General features: G+C 38.0%; 3 protein-coding genes across 6 annotated transcripts in view; 1 reads left to right on the top strand and 2 right to left on the bottom strand.

Annotated features, from left to right (window-relative positions):
• Nucleotides 1-4,122, bottom strand: part of LOC129790285 (protein-tyrosine sulfotransferase) — a 28,346-nt gene extending 24,224 nt beyond the window's left edge. For 2 of the 4 annotated variants that reach the window (XM_055827725.1, XM_055827726.1), the window contains exons 1-2: nucleotides 3,914-4,122; nucleotides 2,825-2,990 (exon numbers count right to left, since the gene is read on the bottom strand). The gene's annotated coding sequence lies outside the window, so the exon portion shown is untranslated. The remainder of the gene's footprint in view (nucleotides 1-2,824; nucleotides 2,991-3,913) is intronic. The other 2 variants (XM_055827727.1, XM_055827728.1) reach the window with 2 other exon arrangements.
• An 873-nt stretch (nucleotides 4,123-4,995) lies between these two features.
• Nucleotides 4,996-21,589, top strand: LOC129790120 (calpain-D). The gene is made up of 9 exons (XM_055827382.1): nucleotides 4,996-5,291; nucleotides 5,890-6,551; nucleotides 9,299-10,055; nucleotides 12,922-13,803; nucleotides 16,029-16,602; nucleotides 16,678-17,541; nucleotides 17,606-17,872; nucleotides 17,947-18,089; nucleotides 20,735-21,589. Exons 1-9 carry the CDS (start codon nucleotides 5,158-5,160, stop codon nucleotides 20,910-20,912), a joined length of 4,461 nt encoding a protein of 1,486 aa, XP_055683357.1. The 5' UTR covers nucleotides 4,996-5,157; the 3' UTR covers nucleotides 20,913-21,589.
• LOC129790406 (zinc finger protein 593 homolog) lies at nucleotides 21,534-22,157 on the bottom strand. Its single transcript, XM_055827893.1, has 2 exons — nucleotides 22,002-22,157; nucleotides 21,534-21,941 (listed from the first exon to the last, which is right to left on the bottom strand). The coding sequence occupies exons 1-2, from the start codon at nucleotides 22,095-22,097 to the stop codon at nucleotides 21,603-21,605; spliced, it is 435 nt and encodes a 144-aa protein (XP_055683868.1). The 5' UTR covers nucleotides 22,098-22,157; the 3' UTR covers nucleotides 21,534-21,602.
• Between the last annotated feature and the right edge of the window lie 974 nt (nucleotides 22,158-23,131).

The following is a 23,131-nucleotide window of genomic DNA, read 5'->3' as shown; positions in this document are numbered from 1 at the left end:
GCTGCTTTGTTTGAAAATTTTCATTGATATGCACTTTATGAATTACCCAAGAAAACACCCAGCATCGTCGACACAGTGATTGATGTTTTCAATCAACAAGTTATGCAATAAACAAGCAATAAATATATTCACTTTTCTCGGAATATTTTCTTTTCTTTTTTTGAAAATCTCACACCATACAGCGAAGAGAATTTCCTTGCAGGGATGACGAGAAAGTTTTATTATATATTGATCATTTTTCGCGATAAGAACTATGAGCGATTGGATGCGGCAGCAGAGTGTGCAGATTAAATGGATGACTGATTCACTATAGTTTAGTTGGAGAGATAAAGTGTCTACTGCATACCTACAAAGTGCTTTTGAGCATCATGAGGGGGAAAAAGCACACGAAAAAAAAGCACGATAAACTCTCATCGGATGAAAAATTGCGAAATGGTGTAATTTCATGAATCACTGAAGCTAAATACTTTGCTTCAATATAAATCGAAAAGTTTTTTTTTTCTTTTATATGGAAATATAAAATTTCTTACTTGGAGCAGGGAGACTGAAAGTCTCGATAAATCATAATGCGAAAACTTTGGGACATGCTTTTGTATTATTTTCCTTTCATTTGTAGGCCTCTGTGGTGCATATATGCGTGAAGAATATCCGCATGAAGCATATGTTTGCGTGAAATATAAGAAGGCAGAATATTTTAGTAGGTATGGTTAAATATTCCTTAAAAACATCATATTGAATGTTGCTGCCCTTTATCAATTCTACGCCAGTTTTCTCTTCAAGAATAAATAGAGTTAGCATATACTTTAACACGTATGACGCATACGCAGTATAGATAGCACAAAGCATAAATTTACAAAGCACAAAGTCAATTACGAAAATTTCTATAGCTTAGTATACATAGCTTTGTCAGAGCATATTGAATTAACCAAATAGGTCTTTAACTTTTTCTTCTACCACTCCATGGGGATTCTGGCTAGGCTATAACAAGGGTTTACTATGCTCAATCCTTACAGTATTCTCCATAGACTGGACGGATGACACGACATTTATCCGCATGACAAAGCGATTTCCACTCTTTGAAGAGTCCTTCCTACATATCTCGGTGCGCCAAAGAACTCCCAAAGCTGTGCTATGTACAGAGACGACATTCCCATTTGGGGGTTTTCTTCTTCTGTGGCTTCTCTGCCACCCCCCTGCAGCTTTATCCACAGAGATGGATGAACAAAAAAAATCCCCCAACGGTCCACTCCGCTGATGACTATCATTGTCACTCCACTCAATGGCCACACACATACAGAAGGATCATCGGGGGAGATGTTAATTTTTTTTTATTCCCCTTTTTTTTGTTTTTACATCCCCATCCACCACTCACAATGAGCCAGGGAGGGGGAAGCAAAACGTGGAGATATGGCACTGTAAATGGACATTTTGTAAGTCTGTGACTTTTGCTTGCATCGTGGGAAAATCTCGCAGCTTTAGCTTTTGCACACCAAAGAGCTTTTCTTTGCATTTTTCTCTGCTATAGATTTTTCTACACACCCCCACAAGTTCAAGGGACGTGGAGGGGGGAATTTTTGAAAGGGGGTAAATCTCCCACAACTTCACATAAAATGACAAAAAGAAAAAGGAAGGAAGAGACAGAATGGAAGAATATATACGATATCATGACATTAACAGATGGTTTTGCCTGTTTATTCCAAAGCAAATCTTCTCTTTTTGGGGTGGTGGTGGTTTTGGCCTTTTTGGCACTCCACCACACACAATATCGAACACTTTACGAAATATTTGTTCAGTATCATGTGTATGGGACACAACATAGAGATACAATGTTTAGTTATGATTATGGATCAACGATTTGGTGTATACATTTCACTTTTGGGGGTACGGATTGCGTATAAAGAGGGGGTGTGTCCCTCCCCCCTAAAAGGCCCATAAAGGGTTAACATGATGTTGGGATTGTTTCGTATTTTTTTTATATTTTGTATTGAGGTGGAGGAATCACGGAATATTTATATTTTGAGAGTTTTCTTCATTGTTTTGTTGAGCAATTTGTTATATTTTCTCCATCTAGTATTTGATGACAATTTGTATTTTTCTTGTTATTTTATTGCTCTTATCCGTTTTATTGTTTGTCAAAGAATTTCTAAGAATAGTTTCCAAATAAATTTCATGATTATCTCGCATGCACAGAAATCCCATCTTCAAAAGGACTTTCAAACAAATTGAGAATGAAATGTAAAAGAATAAGAAGAAGAATCTGAGTTTTACAGAGAAGCTCTGATTGGCTCCTTTATACGGTTAAAGCGTTATCATTGGCTACTGCCGTTTAAGAGGTGTAGCCTTGGTGTAAGATTAATTTGAATCATTTCTGGGGTCGATTTTGTGAAAAAAAAACTTTTCTCAAAAATCTTATAAGATTTTGATAGTTTCTTTTTCACTCTTTGTTTCTTTCTTTATTTAATCGGTGTTTAAAGGAAAATTACTTTTCTATGGCACATTAAGGAGTTTTATGACCGTTTTCAAGGAAAAACAAATCCTTTGTTTTTCTTTCATAGAACGACAATTGGAACAATTTAAAAACATCAACGATCAAAATCTTGCAACAAACTTTTAAGTTGTAAGAAAAGAAATTTTTTTTGACAGAATCGGCTCCAGAAGATATCTTTTATTAGAAAATTAAATTCTTATACAAAAGAATTTACAAAAAAAAATTTTAGCATTCGAAAATCTCTTTTAATCCCTCCGAGATGCAAAAACTGAAAACAGCCCTAATTCTATGAGCAAAATGAAGCCCTAAAATCTGGGAGGAATAATTGGTACTCACCGTTTTGGAAGCTGCTGAACAAATCTCTCTTCAGAAAAAATGTAGTGGAAGTCCCTATATGTGGCTGACAACGATGAATCCTCTTAAGGGCTCCCCCAACTAAATTCCCCTGTTGTGACCCTTAATCCTTCAGCACTGTGTGTCAGGAACTGTGTGGCCACTAAAACTGTTTTAATTATTCTTTTATGAGTGTGTGCGTTCCATCCGGAAAGGGATTCCACCGCAAAAAAGCTCGCTCTTCACTGTGCTTTTTTTAGTTTTTTTTATTTTGCGCTTAACAATTCTTTCTGTGTTGGGAAATTTTTGATGTAATTTTAATTGAATTAAAATTGCCACAAAAATGTGTGATGACAATTTTTCAGCTTTGCTCATTTTTTTTTCTCTCTCTGCATTTAAATGAGCGAAGCTATTAAATCATTCACATTTTATCACAAAAAAAAAAATTGGGGAAAAATTTTAGTTTTAAAAAATCAATTTGTCGAATTGAATTTAAATTGGAGTGTTGCGGCGAAATTTTCCATAAAAAGCCGCATAATCCAGTCGGTGAAGGAAATTGGATTTGCAGGCTGTGCGAGAATTGATTTAGACTCGCGATGAAATGGTTAATGGTATTAAAATGAGGAAGAAAAAGATTCCGATGAAAGCGCGTTTTAATTGAATCTCTAACAGAGGGGCCCCCATCTCGCGCGAGATGGTTCCAAACAAGATAAATTGATTCTGCTGGAGGTGGGCGTGCATTTGGCAGGTAGTGTACGTTTATGTTTTTTTTTTTCAGTACGTTCAGGTAGTCACGAAGGGGAACTTCCTGCCAGCTGATAAGGCAGGCACACACAGATGAGATAAGCGCGCCGTTTTTGGAATTCACTGCGTGAAGTCATGCACGGTATTTGGGTCAAAATCACGCACAATTTGCCCCAAAGCACGGCCACAGTGCCCCCCAAAGACTAGCCAAGTGCACAATGAAGCAATTTCCGGTAGACAACACCGTTTGCCGCGTGCCCGGAAGATGCTGGACGTGAGGAAATTCCACGGAAATCAAACGAGAAGAGGTTTGCTTTTTGCGCGGAGGAAAACCAATGGGCCACCCACCCGGAAGGAAGCACGCAGGAAGGGAATTGGCATCACGATCACACGAATCTGCGACACTCCAGCACGAGGATAGGTTGTGCGATGTAAATCATTTGAGGTGAACACCAAAACTGAACCAAACACGATTTTGTGAGCACGGAAAATGAGGAAAATTATTCGTAAACTCCACAAAATAGTGACACATCTCAGAGCGAACTGTCACTTCTCTGCTTGTGAGAGAAAAATTCCACTCTCGCTCTCTCACAGCAGAGAAGATTTTCTCTCTTTTGTTAACACTTTCAATTCCAAAACGTTTTGAGCGGTGTCCTTTGAGATGTCATGGAACATGTTGTTTGAAATGAGAATTTTAACGCGCGAATTATGCGGTCACGTAAAAAATATACATAATGCAAAGCGATTTAGGCTAAAGAGGCTAAAATTGTCTCAACATTAATGTTCTTTACGTTCTTTTATGCTTCTCTTATGTAAATAAATTCTTTTTATTCAATTTAAAAGGAAAGCAAGGAAAGAAATTATTCCCATTGCCCCTTTAAACGTCTCTGGATGTCTCGAAACTGAAGATTCTTCTGCCAGAGAATAATTTCAGAACTTTTCTCTCACAAACTTTTGCTCTCTTCGTACTCTCAGACTCTCCTTGAAAGAGCATCAAAAAAGTCCTCATCGCGGTGTCAAATGATTTCTTCTCGAATTTGAGAAGAATTTCCATTCACTTTTTGGGACACGCGTACAAAAAGAAATTTTCCCGCTCAATAAACAAAAATCTTCAAAGGAAAATTATTTTATCTTTGTCACTAAGATTGCCTCACTTTGTCTCAGTACACCTTCTGTGTTGTTCGCTGGAACAGCTGGAAGAATGGCCTGAATGTTCACCACATGAGGCGCTGAAGTCACTAACCCAGTGGACAATACTTTACTTCTAAAATTTTATATTTTTTCTCGAATTTAAATGAGAAATAACGAGATTCAAAGCAATCTTGCAAGAAAATCATTTCCCTAACATAATTTTCCAATGAAATATCATTTTTCTGGGGAGAATTATTGAAGAAAACAAGAGAATTGAGCACAGAGAAATAGCAATTTAGTACCGTATAGCTTATGCGTCGGTGAACAAAGACCGAGCAGCTGAGACGAGTATGTGCAGTGGTTCACCGGGGTGGAAAAGTCCTTTTTGTTAGAAAAGTTTTTTGTAAAAAAGTGTTTTTGCACCTAAAAAATCGCCATGAAATTGCTGAAAACAAGCGAAAATGGGTTCAATAGCATCCGTGCTCCAGTGGCAGTGTACAAATTGTAACTTAATCAACCCCACGGAGAATACAAAGTGTCTGAATTGTGAGAATGTCAGATTATTTGAGAAATCATCTGGATTTAATAATGATGGGTAATTTCTAAAAGCAAATTTTGTCGCTGTTTGTGTGCTCTCTAAATTGTCCCCGTGTGTGGCCCCCTGTGCCGCCCCATCCGGAGGGTCGTGCCGGTGGGTAGTGTTGGCCCCCAAGGAAGTCGGGGGGCTTTTGAGTCTCGCGCAAAAAAAAGGGGGGTTGTCTGGTCGGAAAGTTTGCATTTTGACAGCTGGATGGTAAATTTCAACAAAAAATCCCTTCTTTTACCATGTTTTCCATCACAATTCATCAACCCCTTTTTTGGCCAACAATACGGTACTTGGGTGCCCCCGCTACAGACGGGGGCTAACCCCAAATACCCCCATCCCCCAAGCTATTGGAAAACACCCTGTGTCAAAAAAAAATCTTTCTCACTGCTCAATTTTCTTTCTTGCTGTGTTTTGTCCCTTTCTCCGGCTCTACCACACTCCCTCGCACAAGTTCACACACATCCTGGACATCCTGTGTGTCCGCAGTGCGTGTGACTGGCGTGAAGGGAGTGTGGAGAGAGTGGAGAGGGGGCTCCGTACCTCGCATATGTGGGTGTGAAGGAAGAAAGAAAGAGAGGAGAAAAAATGAGAGTTTCCTTGTCCACAGCGGAGAATCGCGTAGGGTGTACAAAATAATTCGACACTACGAGGAGATCTACTTCAAGGAGTTGATCCATCAGTACTTTGGGGCACATCAGGAGGTGCTGAAGTTGAAATTGCCACGCTCCCCGAGTACACCGAGCCTCACGCGAACATGGAACTGCCAGACGTGCTCAAGTCTCAACAGGAATTCCGTCACCTGGCACTGCCTCAACTGTGAGACCGTCAGCTACCTTGCCCCCATCTATACGGAAACACTTAAGCGCAATTTGGGGCGCGATGCCACAAAAGCCACCACCGAGGATCCCAAAACGCGTGTCTTTCACTGCTTCCGGACACGCTGCCTGAGTATGGATTCCGGGGATTACCACATACGACGGTGTGCCTCGTGCCTCCTCAATGCCTCGTCATTCCTGCTGGAGAAGAAGTACCATTTGTGTGCGCACCAGAAGCAGGAGCACAATTTAGCCGTACCGCCGAGTGGACGGATCACGCGTGCTGGGTGTGTGGCCATCGTGGGGAAGCAGCAACGCTCATTGGATGAATCCGGCAGTGATACGCCGTACTATTCGAATCAGAAGATAAATAAATCACTCTCCAATATTTCGGATCCCGTCTTCAGCGACAGTCACTGTGGACGCCCAAACCTTCCGGACGCATCTACTTCAGGTAGCTTTGATGATTCCTCCCCCTTATTTATTTCTTCCCACATTTTTCGTCACTAAATTCTCTCCCCTCCCCCTTTTGTATTCTCTTCAATAAATATTTCCTGGATATTTAATCAGGAACTTCCTCACACTTTTTTTCTCGGGATTGTCCTCCAATGAAAGCCCCATACACAAAAGCTGGCTGGCTCTCTCTCTCTGTAAACTCAATTCCCCCTCCTGGCGTGTTGGCAGAAAAAAATTTAAATATTTATTCTATAAAATGCATTTTTTACGGGCACACCAGGTCCTACCACGGCAATTTAGGTGAATTTCCGTGCATTATTTTGTTGAATTTATACACAAACACCTCCATTATCAACCACACTCAGGCCCCAATCGTATTTTTGGCGCTTAAAAGCCACCACCCCCTGCGCGGGCTCTCTTTCTAAAATTTTCACCGAATATTTAGTTTTTTGACCCCCTGCGCGCGGGTAGATTGCTAAAATATTCATGAAAAAGGTCGTTATTTTTACTTAATTATTTAGGCATCCACTGTTATCACGCAAGATAATTTCAGGGGGGAGATATTGTTGGGGGAAGGTGGGGGGCAAAAAAAAAAGCTACACAGGAGCAACATGACTCCATTGAGTAATCAATAAGCTCCCTATTCTTGATGACATCAAACTACTGTCTGCCCTAATTGATGCTCATTAGTGTGAAGCTTTTGTGATTGAGAAACTTTTATACCGGAATGAACTGAATTTTTGTCTTCTTTAATAGTGAATTATATTTCGGTTAAGATTGTTACTAAACTTGAAGAAAATTGAGTGGGTTGATCTATATGGAATGAACGATTTTTTTTACTTGGTTCTATCTTGGCAATAATCCAACATTTCTTTTCCCTTTTCCTCAGTATAAGTAAAGAAGATATTAAGGTTTGTTCTTCAGCAGTTTTTTTTAGCTCTCATTTGAATAAATTTTAAGTCTAAATCACTTTAAATTTTTGTGAATTATTCTTAGTTGTTTTAAAACGCGAAATATTGAGAAATTAAAATTATGGTTTAGTCAGGACGATGAAAATAAATTAATAAGGTTTTAGTTGATCTAACTAAGGGCTAATTAATCGACTTTTATGAAGACAGAGATTACTGAACCATATGTATTAACGGCTGAGGCACTAAAATTAACAGTTTTTGACAATTGACAACAGTTTGACGTTTCGTTTCTAACGTTTGTTATTTCTTTTTTATCGTTTCTTGATTTTCTAACGATTAATGTTTCTTTTCAGAAGTTTCACAATTTTCTGCTAATGTTTGACATTTCCATAATGTGATAATTCTTTTCGAATGATTGACGTCTCTTTTCAAACGTTTGACGTATTTTTTCGAACGTTTAACATTGTTAATAATTGACTTTTATTTTATATCGTGTGACATTTCTTTTTAGTGACACTTGACATTAGTTTTTATACGTTTAAAATTTTCTTTCTAAAGTTTTGCGATTTTATTTTTAACATTTGACACTTTTAGAACGTTAGACGTCTCTTTTGAAACGCTTGGCATTTTCTTTTCTAACGTTCGATATTCTATGAAGATTTATAACGTTTACCGCTTGTTTTCTCTTTATTATTTCATTTATTCTGACGTTTTTTCTAACGTTTAATATTTTTTTTAACTTTAAAAAATCTTCGAACTTGAAAATAATAAATAATTTTGTAAATTTAACGAAGTTTAAGAAAAACTTCCAAAAATTGATTAAAAAAGAGATTGAAAGACAAGACAAAGAATTGAAAAAATGGTTCCAATCTTCATAATGCTATTTACAAGATATTCTATAAAAGATTTGATACCTGATGAAAATATTAATAATTCATCAAAATGTCATTGAATATTAAATAAAGGAATGTTTCGTCTTGAGAAATGTCAAAAAGTCTTCCAAAAATTCTCAAAAATAATACGTTCAAAAGTCTTTTAAGAGTCATTCTAAAATGCTTTGAAGAACGGTGTTCAACTCAACTTTGCATCGAAGGTCTACCATATAGAGAAGTTAAGTCAGTTAGTAATTAACAAATAAAGACTCTTCGTAAGTTTATCAACCAATCAGAGCAAATGTCTCATTCTTCTTCTCATTCATTGATATTTCAACAAAGACATGAAAATGAGCTTTAATTGGACAATGAAGTCAGCCCAATGCAAAATCCATCAAATAGATGGAGTCTCAGTGCAAAGTTGCTTTAAATAAAGTTCTTTTAATATTTCTTAATGAAAAAAATCGTTCATTTCACATTCATAAACCAATTAATTTAATAAAATGTTGGATGAATAAAATGATTTTTTATGATAATTTCATGTATAAAAAAAAAGAAGTATTTCAGAAACATTTTTGGGTATTTCTAGTGAGTCAGAGAGGAATTTTCTGACCTCCAGAAATTACTACATATTGATAATTTGGGGCAGGTAGTGTATAAAGGTAGGAAAATTCACAGCCAGAGGCCACACTTTGTGTTTTTCCGCTTTCAATGACAATCCCGATGTGTTTTTCCAATCGGATTTTTTTGGTCTCCTTGTGTGTCCATTCAATATAAAATATAATATTTTCCGTGGGTAAACAAAAGGATTTCCTTCTCTTCCACCCAAAACCAAAGAAAAAAAATGTTTTTTTTTTCGGGGGTGACACTCTCTGATGAAGTTCTCTCTCTTTCTGTGATTTTGTAAATAACCATTTGTATTTGTTTGGTGTTGAAATCATCGACTGATGGTTGTGGTGTAGCGTCCGGATCGATGGGGAAGACTCGGCTGTATTGCGATGTGTGTGGGGTATGTAATAGGAATCAGTGCAGCAGCACGACGGATACGAGCACGCGGTACATTGTGACGACAATCTCAAGGAGTGGTAGCGTTAGTCTCACCAATAGTCAACCCATTGTGGGGGCACAACGGAATGGGGAGTGTGGGGTGAAGGAATGGATTGCCGCAGGGACTCCCATTGCCTCGGGGCTCGATGACAACTACTACGAAGTATTGAGACAGGCAAATGATGCGAAGAGCAACAATAATCCTCCGTATGAGAATCACAAAGTCATCTCACGAGCTGCTCCTCACATCTATGAGAATCAGGGTGTGGTGCACAATCCGGACAATCGCGCGGAGGAACGCACAGAGCCCTTGTATGCGGTGGTGAATAAGCACAATAAGGTGCGCAGCAGGGCTAATGCTACGGACCCCAAGTACTCGTACATTGGAATCTCGGATCCAGGAGGACGCATTGCGGGGCAATTGGGGTGCGTGAAGAAGGCACAAAGTGAGACACTCTACGCCACAATACGGCATACGTCACCACAGAATAATAACCCCCAACGCCTGCCCAATCTCATGGATGGGGGAAATGTGAAGGCTACACAAATTGCCACTACATCCTGCATCAATCGCCTTGAGCAGGATGCCTCGGGAGCAACAGCGGCAGCAGCAGCAGGAGGGTGCGATGGTGGTGAAGTTTACAGCAAAGTGTGGAAGGGGCCGAGAAAAGTGTACGTCCTGCCGTTGATGTTGCTCTCTGTGTTGATTTATCTCTATTCATAATTAGTTCTCATCTCTTTTATGTTATATACATATCTGCCCCAGCCCTCCCCCTCAGCAATTCCCCTGCATAGCATGGCTGCTGTAGTAGTTATGTTGTATGTTCTATTCTTTTCTTAAGTGTTTAGAAATGTATGTATATTTAGATGAATATTATATAGGCGCTGATTCCTTCTCATCCATTCATCCCTTCAGCTCTCCACATTTATTAGTTTTCATTCTCTAAAAAAAAACAGTGAATGCTAAACATTTGAAAATTATACATTTTGTAATATCTTTATGCTCTCTTAAAATGGATTAAAGTATCAGAGTTGAATTGCCAAGTGTAGAAAGATTTTCTAGATGAGATTGGGATTAATTGATTTTGATTATTTGATTAATTTTTCTCTAATATTTCTACCAAAAATTTGGCAAATGATTTTGAATTACAAAATTTTTTAAATTGTAAAGATTTTTTCCGGGTTTCTCATTCGTGTAGAAAAGTTTAAAAATAGATTTAATTTTCCTTTGTATATGATTTTGACCTGGTGCAACTCTTTTGAATTATTATTATTGAATTGTTATTCTTGAATGACATTGAATTCTGAATATCCTGATAAATAATGTGATTTTCATGATTTCATTGTTCCGGAAATCTTTTCAACAATTCCGGGTGCAAAATTTACAGAAAATTCTGTAAAAATTTTTAGTGTTTTGACAAACTAAACTAAGTGTTGCATCCCACCCCTTGAACGAACTAAATATTTAATAAAATATGTTCCACACGGAAAAAAAAATTGTACGGTACAGAAATTGACATATATCCAAGCCAGAAATTCTTATATGTCTCTGCCACACATAATTTGTACTCGAGCCAGTTATAGCTCCAGTCTCGGCTACAAAAGAATTTTAACTGCCTCACAAATTTTGTCACTTTTTTCCAATTCACACATAAACATGGTCATTTTCATAAATCACCGGGAAAACTGTGAGATTTTCCGACCAATCATGAGATGTTACTGTAAATGGGTCCACAGGAAAATTGCACTCATTCAGAGAAAGTCGACAACACCATCCCATAACCTAATTTTTGAATGTTTTGATTTTTCTCTAAAATTTCTGAGCTAGAAATTTCAAATGCCTGGGATAGACATAATTCATTTCTACCCTGGACATTATTATATTCTAACGCCAAATAGCTGGAAGAAATATTTTTTGTGTCTACCTTGGCTATTTATTTTTTTCCGTGAATATTCATTTAAGGACAAAAAATATTTTCCGGGAGCAAAATATTTCAAAAATTATAATCAATTAAATGTTTTTTTTTTTCTTGTTTATCTTAAGAAACTTAGGACATCTAAGAAGAAGTAAAGAGATTATTAGAAATTCTAGGATGTAACTTTTATTTTTCGTCAGGTTTTATCATCAATCTCATTGAGTTTTATTTCTAATTTAAAAAAAAAAACTTGTCTAAGGACCATATTCAACGCGCGAAATCTTTTACTTTTATTTTATAAACTTTTATCGTAAAAGTCGTCAAAAGAAGTTTTTATAACTTAAAAAATATTTTGTAGTAAGCCGACGTGAAAGAATGAATTGAACTTTGAAAATTTTTAAAATTTTCTTCGGTGAGCGTCGGGTAAAATTCGATTCAGCAATTAAAACATTTGAATTGCCAGAGCTTTCGACACTCTGCGTGTCATCCTAGTGGTCAAATAACAATATTGTAAATTAATAACTTAGTATGCCTATAGCTTCCTCATCTATTATGACGTGATTCACACAATTAATCCAGAAGTTATTTGACCACTGAGGATGACACGCAGAGTGTCGAAAGCTCTTGCAATTCAAAAGTTTTAATTGCTGAATCGAATTTTACCCGACGCTCACCGGAGAAAATTCTAAAAATTTTCAAAGTTCAATTTAAAAAATATTTTACGCAGAATATCGATTTTTTATAATAAATTTTTTTTATAAGTATGGGTAAACCTTTGAAATGGTCATTACAAACAATTCCATAAAATTATGAAGAATTCATCGAATGCATGGTGGACAGAATTGTTTTTTTTTTTTATTAATTAATTTATTTTTTTTATTGCTAATAATCAGCAAAAACTAAACAAAAAAAAATGATTTGGCCTTCATAATTTTAGTATGAGATCAATTGCTGCCAGATTAATATTGTTTCACATCATGAAATGGCGTAAAATAGCTTAAGATGCTCATAGAAGGACCTCCAAAACTCACTTTTATCATAAAAGAAAAAACTCCATAAAAAGCTTTAACATGAATAACAATTCTATTTTATTTTTTATTTTTGGAGACTTATAAAAGTTGGGAGACTCGTTTTTTTTATGGTGAATACCAATTTTTTTTCCTTTTTACGCTAATTACCAAAATGACCTTTTTATCATAAAAATAAAAGAAATTTTCTACGATGAATTATAGCCTAACTACAAAATTTTAAAATAAAATCAAAATGCGGAGTTTCTGCCTTCTTTGTCTTTTGTTTTTTCTTTAATTCACTGACGTTTCGATCCTTATTGGATCTTCTTCAGGGCATTGAAACAAAGTAAATTGAGGAAATAAAAGACAAAAAGAAACACCAAATTCCGAGTTTCAATTTATCTATAAAAAAAAACAAAATTTTTCTTTCATAAAAAAAAATAAATAAATAAAAGAAACAATAATCTTAATCTCAAATCTACACGTTTAGGGCACTCAACTCTGTTATTTTTAGCTGATAATTCCTACACATTTATACGGAAGGAGTGTATTGTGTTGAGGAGGATAATAAAATGCATGTAAAATACATTGTGCAAAATGGGTCACTTGCAGGACAATGGCAACACCCACAGGCCCGGCGAAAGCGGTAACGCCGACTTCAGTCCCGAGGATGTGGACGTGCACAAAATGCTCATATGCCTACAATCCGCTGTGGGTGGAGCAGTGTGACATATGCGAATCGAACAGGACACCCGCCTCCCTGACACAGCCATCGCTCATCACGGTGACAAAGGATGGGGGTGTGTTGCGCTCATCCGGGAGTAGCAAAGAGCTCAAATCGAGTCATGGCGGTGGCTTCGATGAGGTGCCCACACTCGTGGAGGTGCCCATTGCGACATTCGAGCAGGATCTCGAGGATGATTTTGAGGCGAGCCTCTCGGAGGCTGAGTGGACGTGCAAGAAGTGCACGTTGGTCAATTCAGCGGGTTCCATGGCGTGTGTTGTGTGTGGCGGATCGAAGTTGCGGAGTATTTCAATCACGGAGGATAAGACACTGCGTAAAGGGGAATTCTGGGCATGTCATCAGTGCACGCTGAAGAATTCTTTGTCCACAACAACGTGCATTGCGTGCAAGACAACGCGACAGGTGCCAGTGATTTCGGGGCATCAAACAAACTATCGCCCCTACACGGCCACCGGGTCTGGGCATCAGTCCACGTCGGCAAATGCAGGGCACGGGAAGACGGGCTACCACCACAATCGTCAAGTTCTCGCATCCATTCCCGCCAATTCGGCCAGCGGTGCGGTGGCATCCTCCGTCTCCCCCGTGGCCAGTGGTCCAGCAACGGGTAGTAGTCTCGCTGTTCCCGCACAGAGAGCTTCGAGGAGTCCCTCACCGCGCCACGATAGGTCATCAGGGGCCATCCCAAAGCGCCATTCCACGGGGGCAGTAATAGGTCGGAATGCCAGTGGACACGCCAACCGGCATAGCAGGTGAATAAACTTTTCTCTCCTCTAATACACTCAAAACATCCCTAAAAGAGAAATTTATACAGTCAGTAGTTGAGAAGGAAAAAACCTTCCCAAGTGGCTGAAGTTGTGTGTAAATAAAATATACAATTCAACCGTCCCCCTTTGAAGCCCTCCCACGCAATGAGGAGCTTATTTTTGGCACATACACAGAGGAGAAAAATCGAAGATAAATGGTGAAAGTCACCAAACGATGAGCCTCTCAATAATGCAAAAGGTTTTCGGAATCCTTCCTGCCTTTTTACGGGACTTCCAAATTATTCAATTTGTTTTTGCGGGAGGGTTTTTTCATGAAAGATAAATTAAATCCAAGATAAGTTTTGTGACTAAAATTTATGAGCATAGTGCTAAAGTTAGATAATCCAGGGGTATGAATTTAATTAATTTTTAGAGAAAGAGAGAGGAGGGTTTAAAATGGAACTCTAGGGGACGGAGATAATGTTTGTTATGTTGAATCTCTGTTGGTTTATTTTTAACAAAGTTATAAAATTTTATTCTGCATTAATTTTAAATTAAATTTAATTTTTTTTTAAGTTAGTCTATTTAGACAAGTTTGTTAACACTTTTGGGCCAAATGTAGCGCCCGACTCACTATCCAGCGAATATTAACCTGCTCATAGAGTGAGTACCCTTAGATTGGCGGTAATTGTAATGGCTGCCCACCCATGGCAACGGCTTCTGCCTCTAGGTTACAAACCCTCAAATAGGCGAGAGAATATGAGAATCCACAAGAGAATGTAGGAGAGCACTGAGAGAGTAATTAGATGAGAAAATATCAAAGAGTGCTGATGAGTGTAGAAGAGAGAGTTAGTCGAAGCTCAGCCTTGTGCGGGAATGGCTGTGCGTGTAAGTGCTCTATAGATTAGTTTGAGGACTACGAGGGTTGAGGTTACTAGAGGAGTTGACCAAAGCCCTGTGACGCCCCTCTATTCAGGGCGCCACACAAAGGAAACTGATTGTCGAATGAAAGTTAACTCATACTTCTGACAAATTCATTAAAAAATATATTTAAAAGAAATTAAATCAAAATGACGAAAATTGGCTCAAAAATGAACTAAATCGGTTCTAAATCAGTTTAAAATTATCAAAACCAGCTCTAAATTAACTAAATTAGTTTAAATTGATCAAGATCGACTCAAGAAAGATTTGAATCAATTCAAAATGTATAAAACAAACTAAAAAAAAAATTCAAAATTTATCAAAATCAACTCAAAATGATATAAATCTGTTTAAAAAATGATTAAAATTGAATCTAAAATAGTCAGAACGGCTGAAAAGTTATCAAAATTCGTTCAAAAATTATCGAAATCAGCTCAAAACAACCAATATCAGATTGAATAATGAGAAAAAATGGCTCAAAAACTATCAAAATCAGTAAAAAGGAGCGCAAAAATGTTTAAGACTTTGATGAAAAAAATATCAGGATCAAGAACCGTTAAAAAATAATTTAAATTTATTGAAAAATGATCAAAATCATTTAAGATAAGGAAGGACAAAAAACCCGAAAATCTTCGAGTTGAGATTCTTTGCCAAAAATGTCTTATTTGAGCTCAAAGGAACCTATAAAAATTATTTTTAATTCAATCAGCTAGCTAGATTGATCGCGGACCTGAAAGGATTAAAAATTAACAAAATCTGTTAAAAAATGATGCAAATCGACTCAAAAATGTTCAAAATCATCCCCGAAATAATTGAAATTTACTCATTAACTAACATCTTGCTTACAAAATCAATCTGCTAAAAAATTAATCAGAATCGACTTATAGTAAATTAAAGGAACTCAAAGTGACACAAATTGCCTCAAAAATGATTAAAATCGGTGAAAAGATTATCTTAAATGTTCAAAATAAGCTCGAAAATGAATAAAATCCTTTTAAAAAACGAGCGAAATCGAATTAAAAATCTTCAAAATCATCCCCAAAATAATTAAAATCTGTTCATATGATCACTTTGCTTAAGATCAAAGAATCGACGTAAGACCAGTTAAAATCTTTACAAAAATGACCAATATCACCTAAAAAAAAAATTAAAATTAGTCAAAAGTTAAGACTTAAGATAATCAGTTCAAAATAAGCTCGAAAAAGATTAAAATTCTTAAAAAAAAAACGAGCGAAACCAGTTCAAAATTATCTAAAAATCAACCAAAATCAACTCAAAGGATAGCCTAAAAGAGAATAATTTTTTTCCAGCGGCAGCCCATCGACAAAAACATGGCAATGCCCAGCGTGTACCTTTGAGAATTCATCAGCGAGTGTTGTTTGTGAAATATGCTCCAGTCACCGGGGGTTGTTGATAAATAATCCCGCGGGAGATGGTATCGGTGGGGCTGGTGGTGTAGCACCCACCGTCACCCCTGGGGGTGATGCTAGTCAAATGGAGAGTAAACTCATGGAGAATTTGCGGCAAATTGAGGAGAATGAGGCACGAAATAAGTGGGAGCACATTATACAATATTGTCGTGAAAATGGGGAACTCTTTGTGGATGATTCCTTCCCGCCAGCACCGAGGAGTCTCTACTACAATCCCAATTCCAATACTGACAGCAATCCCGTTGTCCAGTGGCGACGTCCGTCGGAGATTAATTGCGACGGAGGGAATTTCCCACCGTGGGCAGTCTTCCGGACCCCATTGCCATCGGATATTTGTCAAGGAGTCTTGGGGAATTGTTGGTTGCTAAGTGCATTGGCCGTATTGGCGGAGAGGGAGGATCTTGTGAAGGAAGTGCTCGTGACGAAGGAGATTTGTCCACAGGGAGCTTATCAGGTGAGTTATAACTTTGTCATTTTGGGGTAATTTCTTGCCGGAAATGGTGAATTAAATGGATTTTTTCTTTGAAAGGTTCGTCTCTGCAAGGATGGGAAGTGGACAACAGTGCTGGTGGATGATCTTTTGCCGTGCGACAAGCGTGGCCATTTAGTGTATTCACAGGCAAAGCGGAAGCAACTGTGGGTGCCGCTAATTGAGAAGGCTGTGGCAAAGATTCACGGATGCTACGAAGCTCTCGTCTCGGGGCGTGCCATTGAGGGATTAGCCACACTCACGGGGGCACCGTGTGAGAGTATCCCCCTTCAGCCGAGCTCTCTGCCCATGCCGAGCGAGGATGAGCTGGATAAGGACTTAATTTGGGCACAATTGCTTAGTTCGCGCCTTGTGAAATTCCTCATGGGTGCCAGCTGTGGTGGGGGAAATATGAAAGTGGATGAGGAGGAGTATCAGCGCAAGGGGCTACGTCCTCGTCATGCGTATTCCGTGCTCGATGTGCGTGACATTCAGAATCACAGGCTACTGAAGCTGCGTAATCCATGGGGTCACTACTCGTGGCGAGGAGATTGGTCTGATGATTCACCCCTGTGGACGGATGAGCTGCGAGAGGCTCTAATGCCGCACGGAGCTTCCGAAGGGGTTTTCTGGATCTCCTTTGAGGATGTTCTCAAATACTTTGATTGCATTGATATTTGCAAGGTACGCAGTGGATGGAATGAGGTGCGTCTGCAGGGAACACTCCAGCCACTCTGCTCACTGTCGTGCGTCCTCCTGACTGTGCTTGAACCGACCGAAGCGGAGTTTACGCTCTTCCAGGAGGGCCAGAGGAACTCCGAGAAGTCCCAGCGATCGCAATTGGATCTCTGTGTTGTGATATTCCGGACGAGATCTCCAGCAAATCCCGAAGTTGGGAGACTTGTGGAGCACAGCAAAAGACAGGTTGGTACATCCTCCTCTTTTTGCTGATTTGAGAATTTGGATGAGGGGAAATGTTCTTTTGCAGGTTCGTGGATTTGTGGGATGCCATAAAATGCTGGAAAGGGATTTATACCTCCTCGTGTGCTTGGCCTTCAATCACTGGCACACGGGCATTGAGGATCCATCCCTCTATCCGCAATGCGTCCTGGCCATTCATAGCTCAAAGCGTCTCTACGTGGAGCAGATCTCACCGCCAGGCTTCCTCCTGGCGGATGCCATTATTAGCTTAACGCTGACCAAGGGGCAGAGGCACGAAGGCAGGGAAGGCATGACGGCGTACTACTTGACCAAAGTAAGTCTCCGAAACTTCTTGAAAATTCCATAATTTTGCTATTTTTTTTGTTAACAAAAAATTCTCTGCAAAAGGGCTGGGCAGGATTGGTGGTGATGGTGGAGAATCGGCATGAGAATAAATGGATTCATGTTAAATGTGACTGCCAAGAGAGCTACAACGTGGTGTCGACTCGGGGAGAGTTAAAGACTGTTGATTCTGTGCCTCCATTACAAAGGTTTGTTGATAAAATTTATTTTAAAGGGTATTCCATAAAATATTGTCAAAGTACCTGATGAATGGGAGAATAAGTCATCGAAATGTCATAGAGAACAGGGAATATTTTACTCTGAAAAAAAAATTCTCTCAAAAATTCTAGAATTGTTTGAAATTTATCAAAATTAGTTTTTAAAATCATTTTTTTTGCTTTTAAAGAATAAAATAATAACAAAAAAAATGATCAACTTTGCCCCACATTCCCCTAAATTACATAGAAAAAATTTCGTAATTAAAAAAGAATTTTTCCGTAAGGAAAATTCATTAAAAAATATTATTTTTAATGGAAAAATAGGGGTGACGGGTAAAATGGTGAATGGGAAAAAAATTTAAAAAAATTGATATCTTAAAAAGTAGTGGGTGATAATCAGTCTAATTTTGTCAGTAATTACACTTCATACCCCTGCCGAAGCCTAGAAAGTTTCATAATACTTGATCCAATATTTTGGCTTTTATTTGAAAAACAAATTTTTCGAACCTCAAAGTTACTCTGACTTCTCAACTAAAAATTAAGTTTTGGCGAAATTCTCTGCAATTTTCTTGATCCAAATGCATTTTTAGACAAACTAACTATTGCTAAACACGAATCCAATTTGAATTTTCAAAAAAAAAATCCGAATTTTTCCGTAGAACACTGATAGTAAAAAAAAATACCGCTTGGGGCAAAATGGTGAATTTGGTTTTTTTTTTTAAAGAAATTTAAAATTTTTGAAAAAATAATTCCTTAATCTGTAGGGGAGAGCGGGGCTAATAAAGTCACTTAAGGGTTTGGAAAAAGCCTAAAATATCATATTTCCTAGCTAGATAGAACAGAATGATCTGAGAATGTGTTGTAGGGCAGTAAATTAGTTGGTGTTCCACTTCGTGGCCAACACCAAGTATTGTAATCGTCGGAAAAACCGACCACCTCAGATCGGGCTCAAACTTGGTATGAGCACGTTTTAGACATCCCACATTACGAAAATGGTGGTGGAAAATTTTTGATCCGGCAGGCCTGCCGGCCGGCCGGCCGGTGGTCCAAGCTTTGCCTTATATCTCCAGAACGGTAACAGATAGAGACTTCGGGTTTGAAGTTTTCTATAGAAATGTGGGTGTAAAATTTCATTTTTTTGCATTTTCAGAATTCAAAATGGCCGCCGTTCGCCATTTTGAAACACCGACAATCAGTTCCCTTATAGCTAGAGGTCTGAAATTTTAGTATGTTGTAGTGCTCAGTGAGACGTTTTCATCGATAACTCATACTTGAAAATCGGTCAAGCCGTTTAGCAAATATGGCGACCTAAAGCAAAAAGTGTTTTTTCGATATAACTTGAGAACGGCTTGACCGATTTTGACGATCTTGGTATCAAATGAAAGGTTTCAAGAAGCCCTACAACTATCTAGAACATTTCAAGTTCCAAAAATTGCCGCAAGAAGCGCTAAAATCAAAAACAAAAATTGCCTAACTTTAAGGGGCTATATCTCCGAACATCTGTTATAGATTTCCTTTAAATTTTGATATGTTGTAGCCTGACTCAATATCTGTCACCAGTCCGAAAATGAAGAAAATCTATGTCGCCGTTTAGAAGATATGACTATTTGAAAAATTCTTGAATTTGAAAAGTTCTAAGAGTCATATCTCTTGAACGGTCTGTCCGATTTTGCTCAATTTGGTATCAAATTAAAGGTTTTGCAATTATCTGCAACTTTCTAGAACATCAGAAACCTCTAGAACCATTCCTTCATGACGAAAATTGCGAAAAACTCTTTTTGTGAAACAAAAATCCGCCACTTTGTGTTCTAGAGGTGACCTTGAAAATCATTGAGATACCTATATGTCAAATTATAGCTTATTTCAAGACCTTTCCAAAACTAATCACGAAATTTCTGTAGGTGTTATAGAACTAGAGATATGACCATTTTTATGCATCAAATTGCTGATTTTCACAAAAAAAAAATAAACTTTGCCTACTAATATTGCTCACAAATAGTATTTCAACGCATAAACAAACTTCTACACGTTGTGGGACACCAACTCTTATAACTGGACGCGTTATGATTGACTTTCCTAAAGAATTGAGCTAAACATTTCGCTTTATCCATTTGGGAAATATGATATTTTGAACTTTTTCTAAACCCTTAAGTGACTTTTTTAACCCCGCTTTCCCCTATAACTAGTGCATATAATTAAGGAAGTTTGATCACTCACTATTATCAATTTTTATAAACTAAAAAAATTAAAAAGGTAATTTTTTTAAAAACGTTTATTTTTGCATTTTTTTATTAAAAAAAAAAGTCTTAATGGGTACACAAATCTCTCATTCTCAATAGATATTATTGTACCTTGCTAAAATAATTTCATTGAATTAAGATTTGCAAACAATTCACCATTTTACCCCAGGGTTGGGGCAAAACAGTGTAAATGCAAGAGTTTGGAAAATGGCCTGAAAAGGCATTTTCCCGTTGAGATAGAGAAAAATCGTCTGAGACAAAGTTGTAGCCCGGAAAATTTCCTATAAGATAGTTGTCATGGGAAATCTAAAATATTTCCACGGAATTCAGGAAAAATTATCTCTCAAAAATTCACTATTTTACCCCATTAATATTTTGTTTCACTCCCAATTCTAGGCAAGTAATAATCGTTCTAACGCAGCTCGAGGGCAGCGGAGGCTTCAGCATTGCTCACCGACTGACGCACCGTTTGGCAAATTCACGTGGCCTCCACGATTGGGGTCCACCGGGGTCTACCCATGTGCCCCCCATTGACAACGTTCACGGCCTCCATGCGCCCCGGCTCATCACATGAGTCACACCCCCAACATCCCCTTTTTGTGTTTTCTTCTCCTTTCCAATTGGGGCGCAAGAAACGAATGAAAAAAAAAGAGAAATCAAGAGAGGATAGAAAAAGTAATTTTTAAGGAATAAAAAAGGCTGTTCTTTGTATTTAACCACGATATAATTCTCAAAAAAAAAAAGTTATGATTGTGTTTTAAAGGAAGAAAAAATGTTTTAGGAGATAATTTGTGTTTTCTGGACCAAAGAATCAACCCCCTCCCCTCCATGTGCGATGGCCGAAGGATTTGCAAAATGAATGAATGCGGGAAAAATTGTGATAAAAGGGCAATGGCCATCTTCACAGCATGGGGTGTGGGACTCCCTTGAGGGACACTTGAAGGACATTAAAAAAAAACTCATTTTTAAATGTTGTGCAAAGTGGCAAATTTTAACAAAGAAAAATAAATTGAAAAAAATGAGCACCACCACTTCAATATTTGTTCAAATAAAAGGAAAATTCAGCAGAGAAAATAGAGAAAAAAAATGATAAATTTTGATTTCAAGTTAAAGTTGAGATGCAAAAAAAAAGAAAAAAAATAGTATCGATTAAAAAGACAAAATAGCTGGGCGAACAATATTGAGGACAAGAAAATTGATGTAAAAACTATTTACTGAAAATTGTGTTCAATTAAATAGTTCTGAAGAAAATATTTTGAAGTTTCTATTTTGTCTGCATTTCCTCCTCTGCTTCCCGGACGATGACTTTAGTGCGATTCTCGTCGTCAGGATCGCGGAATTGGGTCTCAAGTTTCCGCTTCTTTGCCTCGCGGAAGCTTCCGTGTCCAGCAGCACGTTCAGCTTCCTCAGCACTGTAGGGTTCCAATTCAAGGGCTTTCAGCCTGCGCTTGTGGACCTTTGTCCGGAAGTGACTCTGCATGGCATTGTCATCGATGAAGTATTTAGCGCAGTGAATGCAGTAGAACTGGGCAAATCCCGGCTTGTCCAAGTCAACTTCCTGATTAAGCAATTCATCGGATTTCTTGGTCAAATCCTCATCAATCTGCAAAACAAACCTCCAATTAGTTGCTGCGTTTGAGGGATTTTTTTCGGGTTTAATTACCTCATCGAGATCCTTCTTGCGACTCCGTGTCCTCCAGCGACGTCTCAGGTGTGTGTCACCTGAATGCATCTTCTTCCTGCGCTGTGGTTTACCCATATTTGCTGGATAGTGAGGAGAATTTTGCGTAGCACTAGAAATGTAAACAAAGCACGTGTTGCTGTGACAGCAAATGCGTCGATTGAATCATCTGATAACTTATAATCTTATAATGCTCGGGCGGAGCGGGAAAATTTTTTTTCGCGATGCCACAATCAATTTTTTTCTTATAATGTGCAAAAAATGTAAGACTTTTGGAAAAATACCCGAATGAAAACCCTAAAAAAGGATGCCTGGTGATGCGTTTGAATAGTTTTCCAATCGAAAATCGACAGTTATCTATCGATAATTTTGGAAAAACTATCGGTTCCTCGATATAGTCTTTTCCCACCGATAGTTTCCAATTTGCTGTGACTATCGATTTGTAAAACATCGATGGTTTTTGCATCTTTTCACAAAAGGAAAATGTTGAAAAACTTGATTTTTTCTTAATTTTCCCAACAATTTTTCATGAAAACTCCTGAATTTTCTCACTGAAGGCAAACAAGAGGAATATAGGGAATATAAAAGAAAAATTTTAATTCTCCTACCACCTTCACTATGAAATTAACTGCATTTTTGCAGTAACCGCTGACAGTACGAAAAAAAATCCGCGCGCGAGAAAACCGATAGACGCAGGAGTGGAGTGAAAAACTCGAAATTTTCCTTATTTCCACTGCATTTTCCTTCAAATAAAGTGTTGCATTTCTCAGGAAAATGCATAGTTTAGTGATCTTATAGGGAAAATCCGAAGAGTTTGTGAATTCAAAAAGAAACTGCAGATAAGATCGGAAAAAAACAGCTGGAGGTGGAACCGAAAAAAAACCGCCGCGCCGCCAAGAAGAAGAAAACCGACAGAAGGAGTGGAGAGAAAAACCATTGATTTTTCTCTATTTTCATTGCATTTCCCGTCAAAATAAGTGAGGCATTTCCCGAATAAGTGCATAGTGTTGTGATTTTAGGAAAAATCAGTTGCGGAGAGTGTGAAAAAGTGGAAAAATTGAGCATTTTCAGTTGACATGTTTTTCGGTTTTTCAGTTAGAGCAATTTAGTGA

The sequence above is a fragment of the Lutzomyia longipalpis genome, chromosome 2 (assembly GCF_024334085.1).
Source record: "Lutzomyia longipalpis isolate SR_M1_2022 chromosome 2, ASM2433408v1".
NCBI classification, from domain to species: domain Eukaryota; kingdom Metazoa; phylum Arthropoda; class Insecta; order Diptera; family Psychodidae; genus Lutzomyia; species Lutzomyia longipalpis.
This window is presented reverse-complemented; position numbering and strand designations above follow the sequence as displayed.

What these genes read in the sequence shown, in the direction of transcription:
- LOC129790120 (XM_055827382.1), top strand. Translation starts at nt 5,158, where the DNA reads ATGGGTTCAATAGCATCCGTGCTCCAGTGGCAGTGTACAAATTGTAAC. An exon ending in CACGCCAACCGGCATAGCAG is followed by an intron (nt 13,804 to 16,028) that starts GTGAATAAACTT and finishes ATTTTTTTCCAG; the next exon opens with CGGCAGCCCATCGACAAAAA. An exon ending in TGGAGCACAGCAAAAGACAG is followed by an intron (nt 17,542 to 17,605) that starts GTTGGTACATCC and finishes GTTCTTTTGCAG; the next exon opens with GTTCGTGGATTTGTGGGATG.
- LOC129790406 (XM_055827893.1), bottom strand. Translation starts at nt 22,097, where the DNA reads ATGGGTAAACCACAGCGCAGGAAGAAGATGCATTCAGGTGACACACAC. An exon ending in GCAAGAAGGATCTCGATGAG is followed by an intron (nt 21,942 to 22,001) that starts GTAATTAAACCC and finishes TTTGTTTTGCAG; the next exon opens with ATTGATGAGGATTTGACCAA.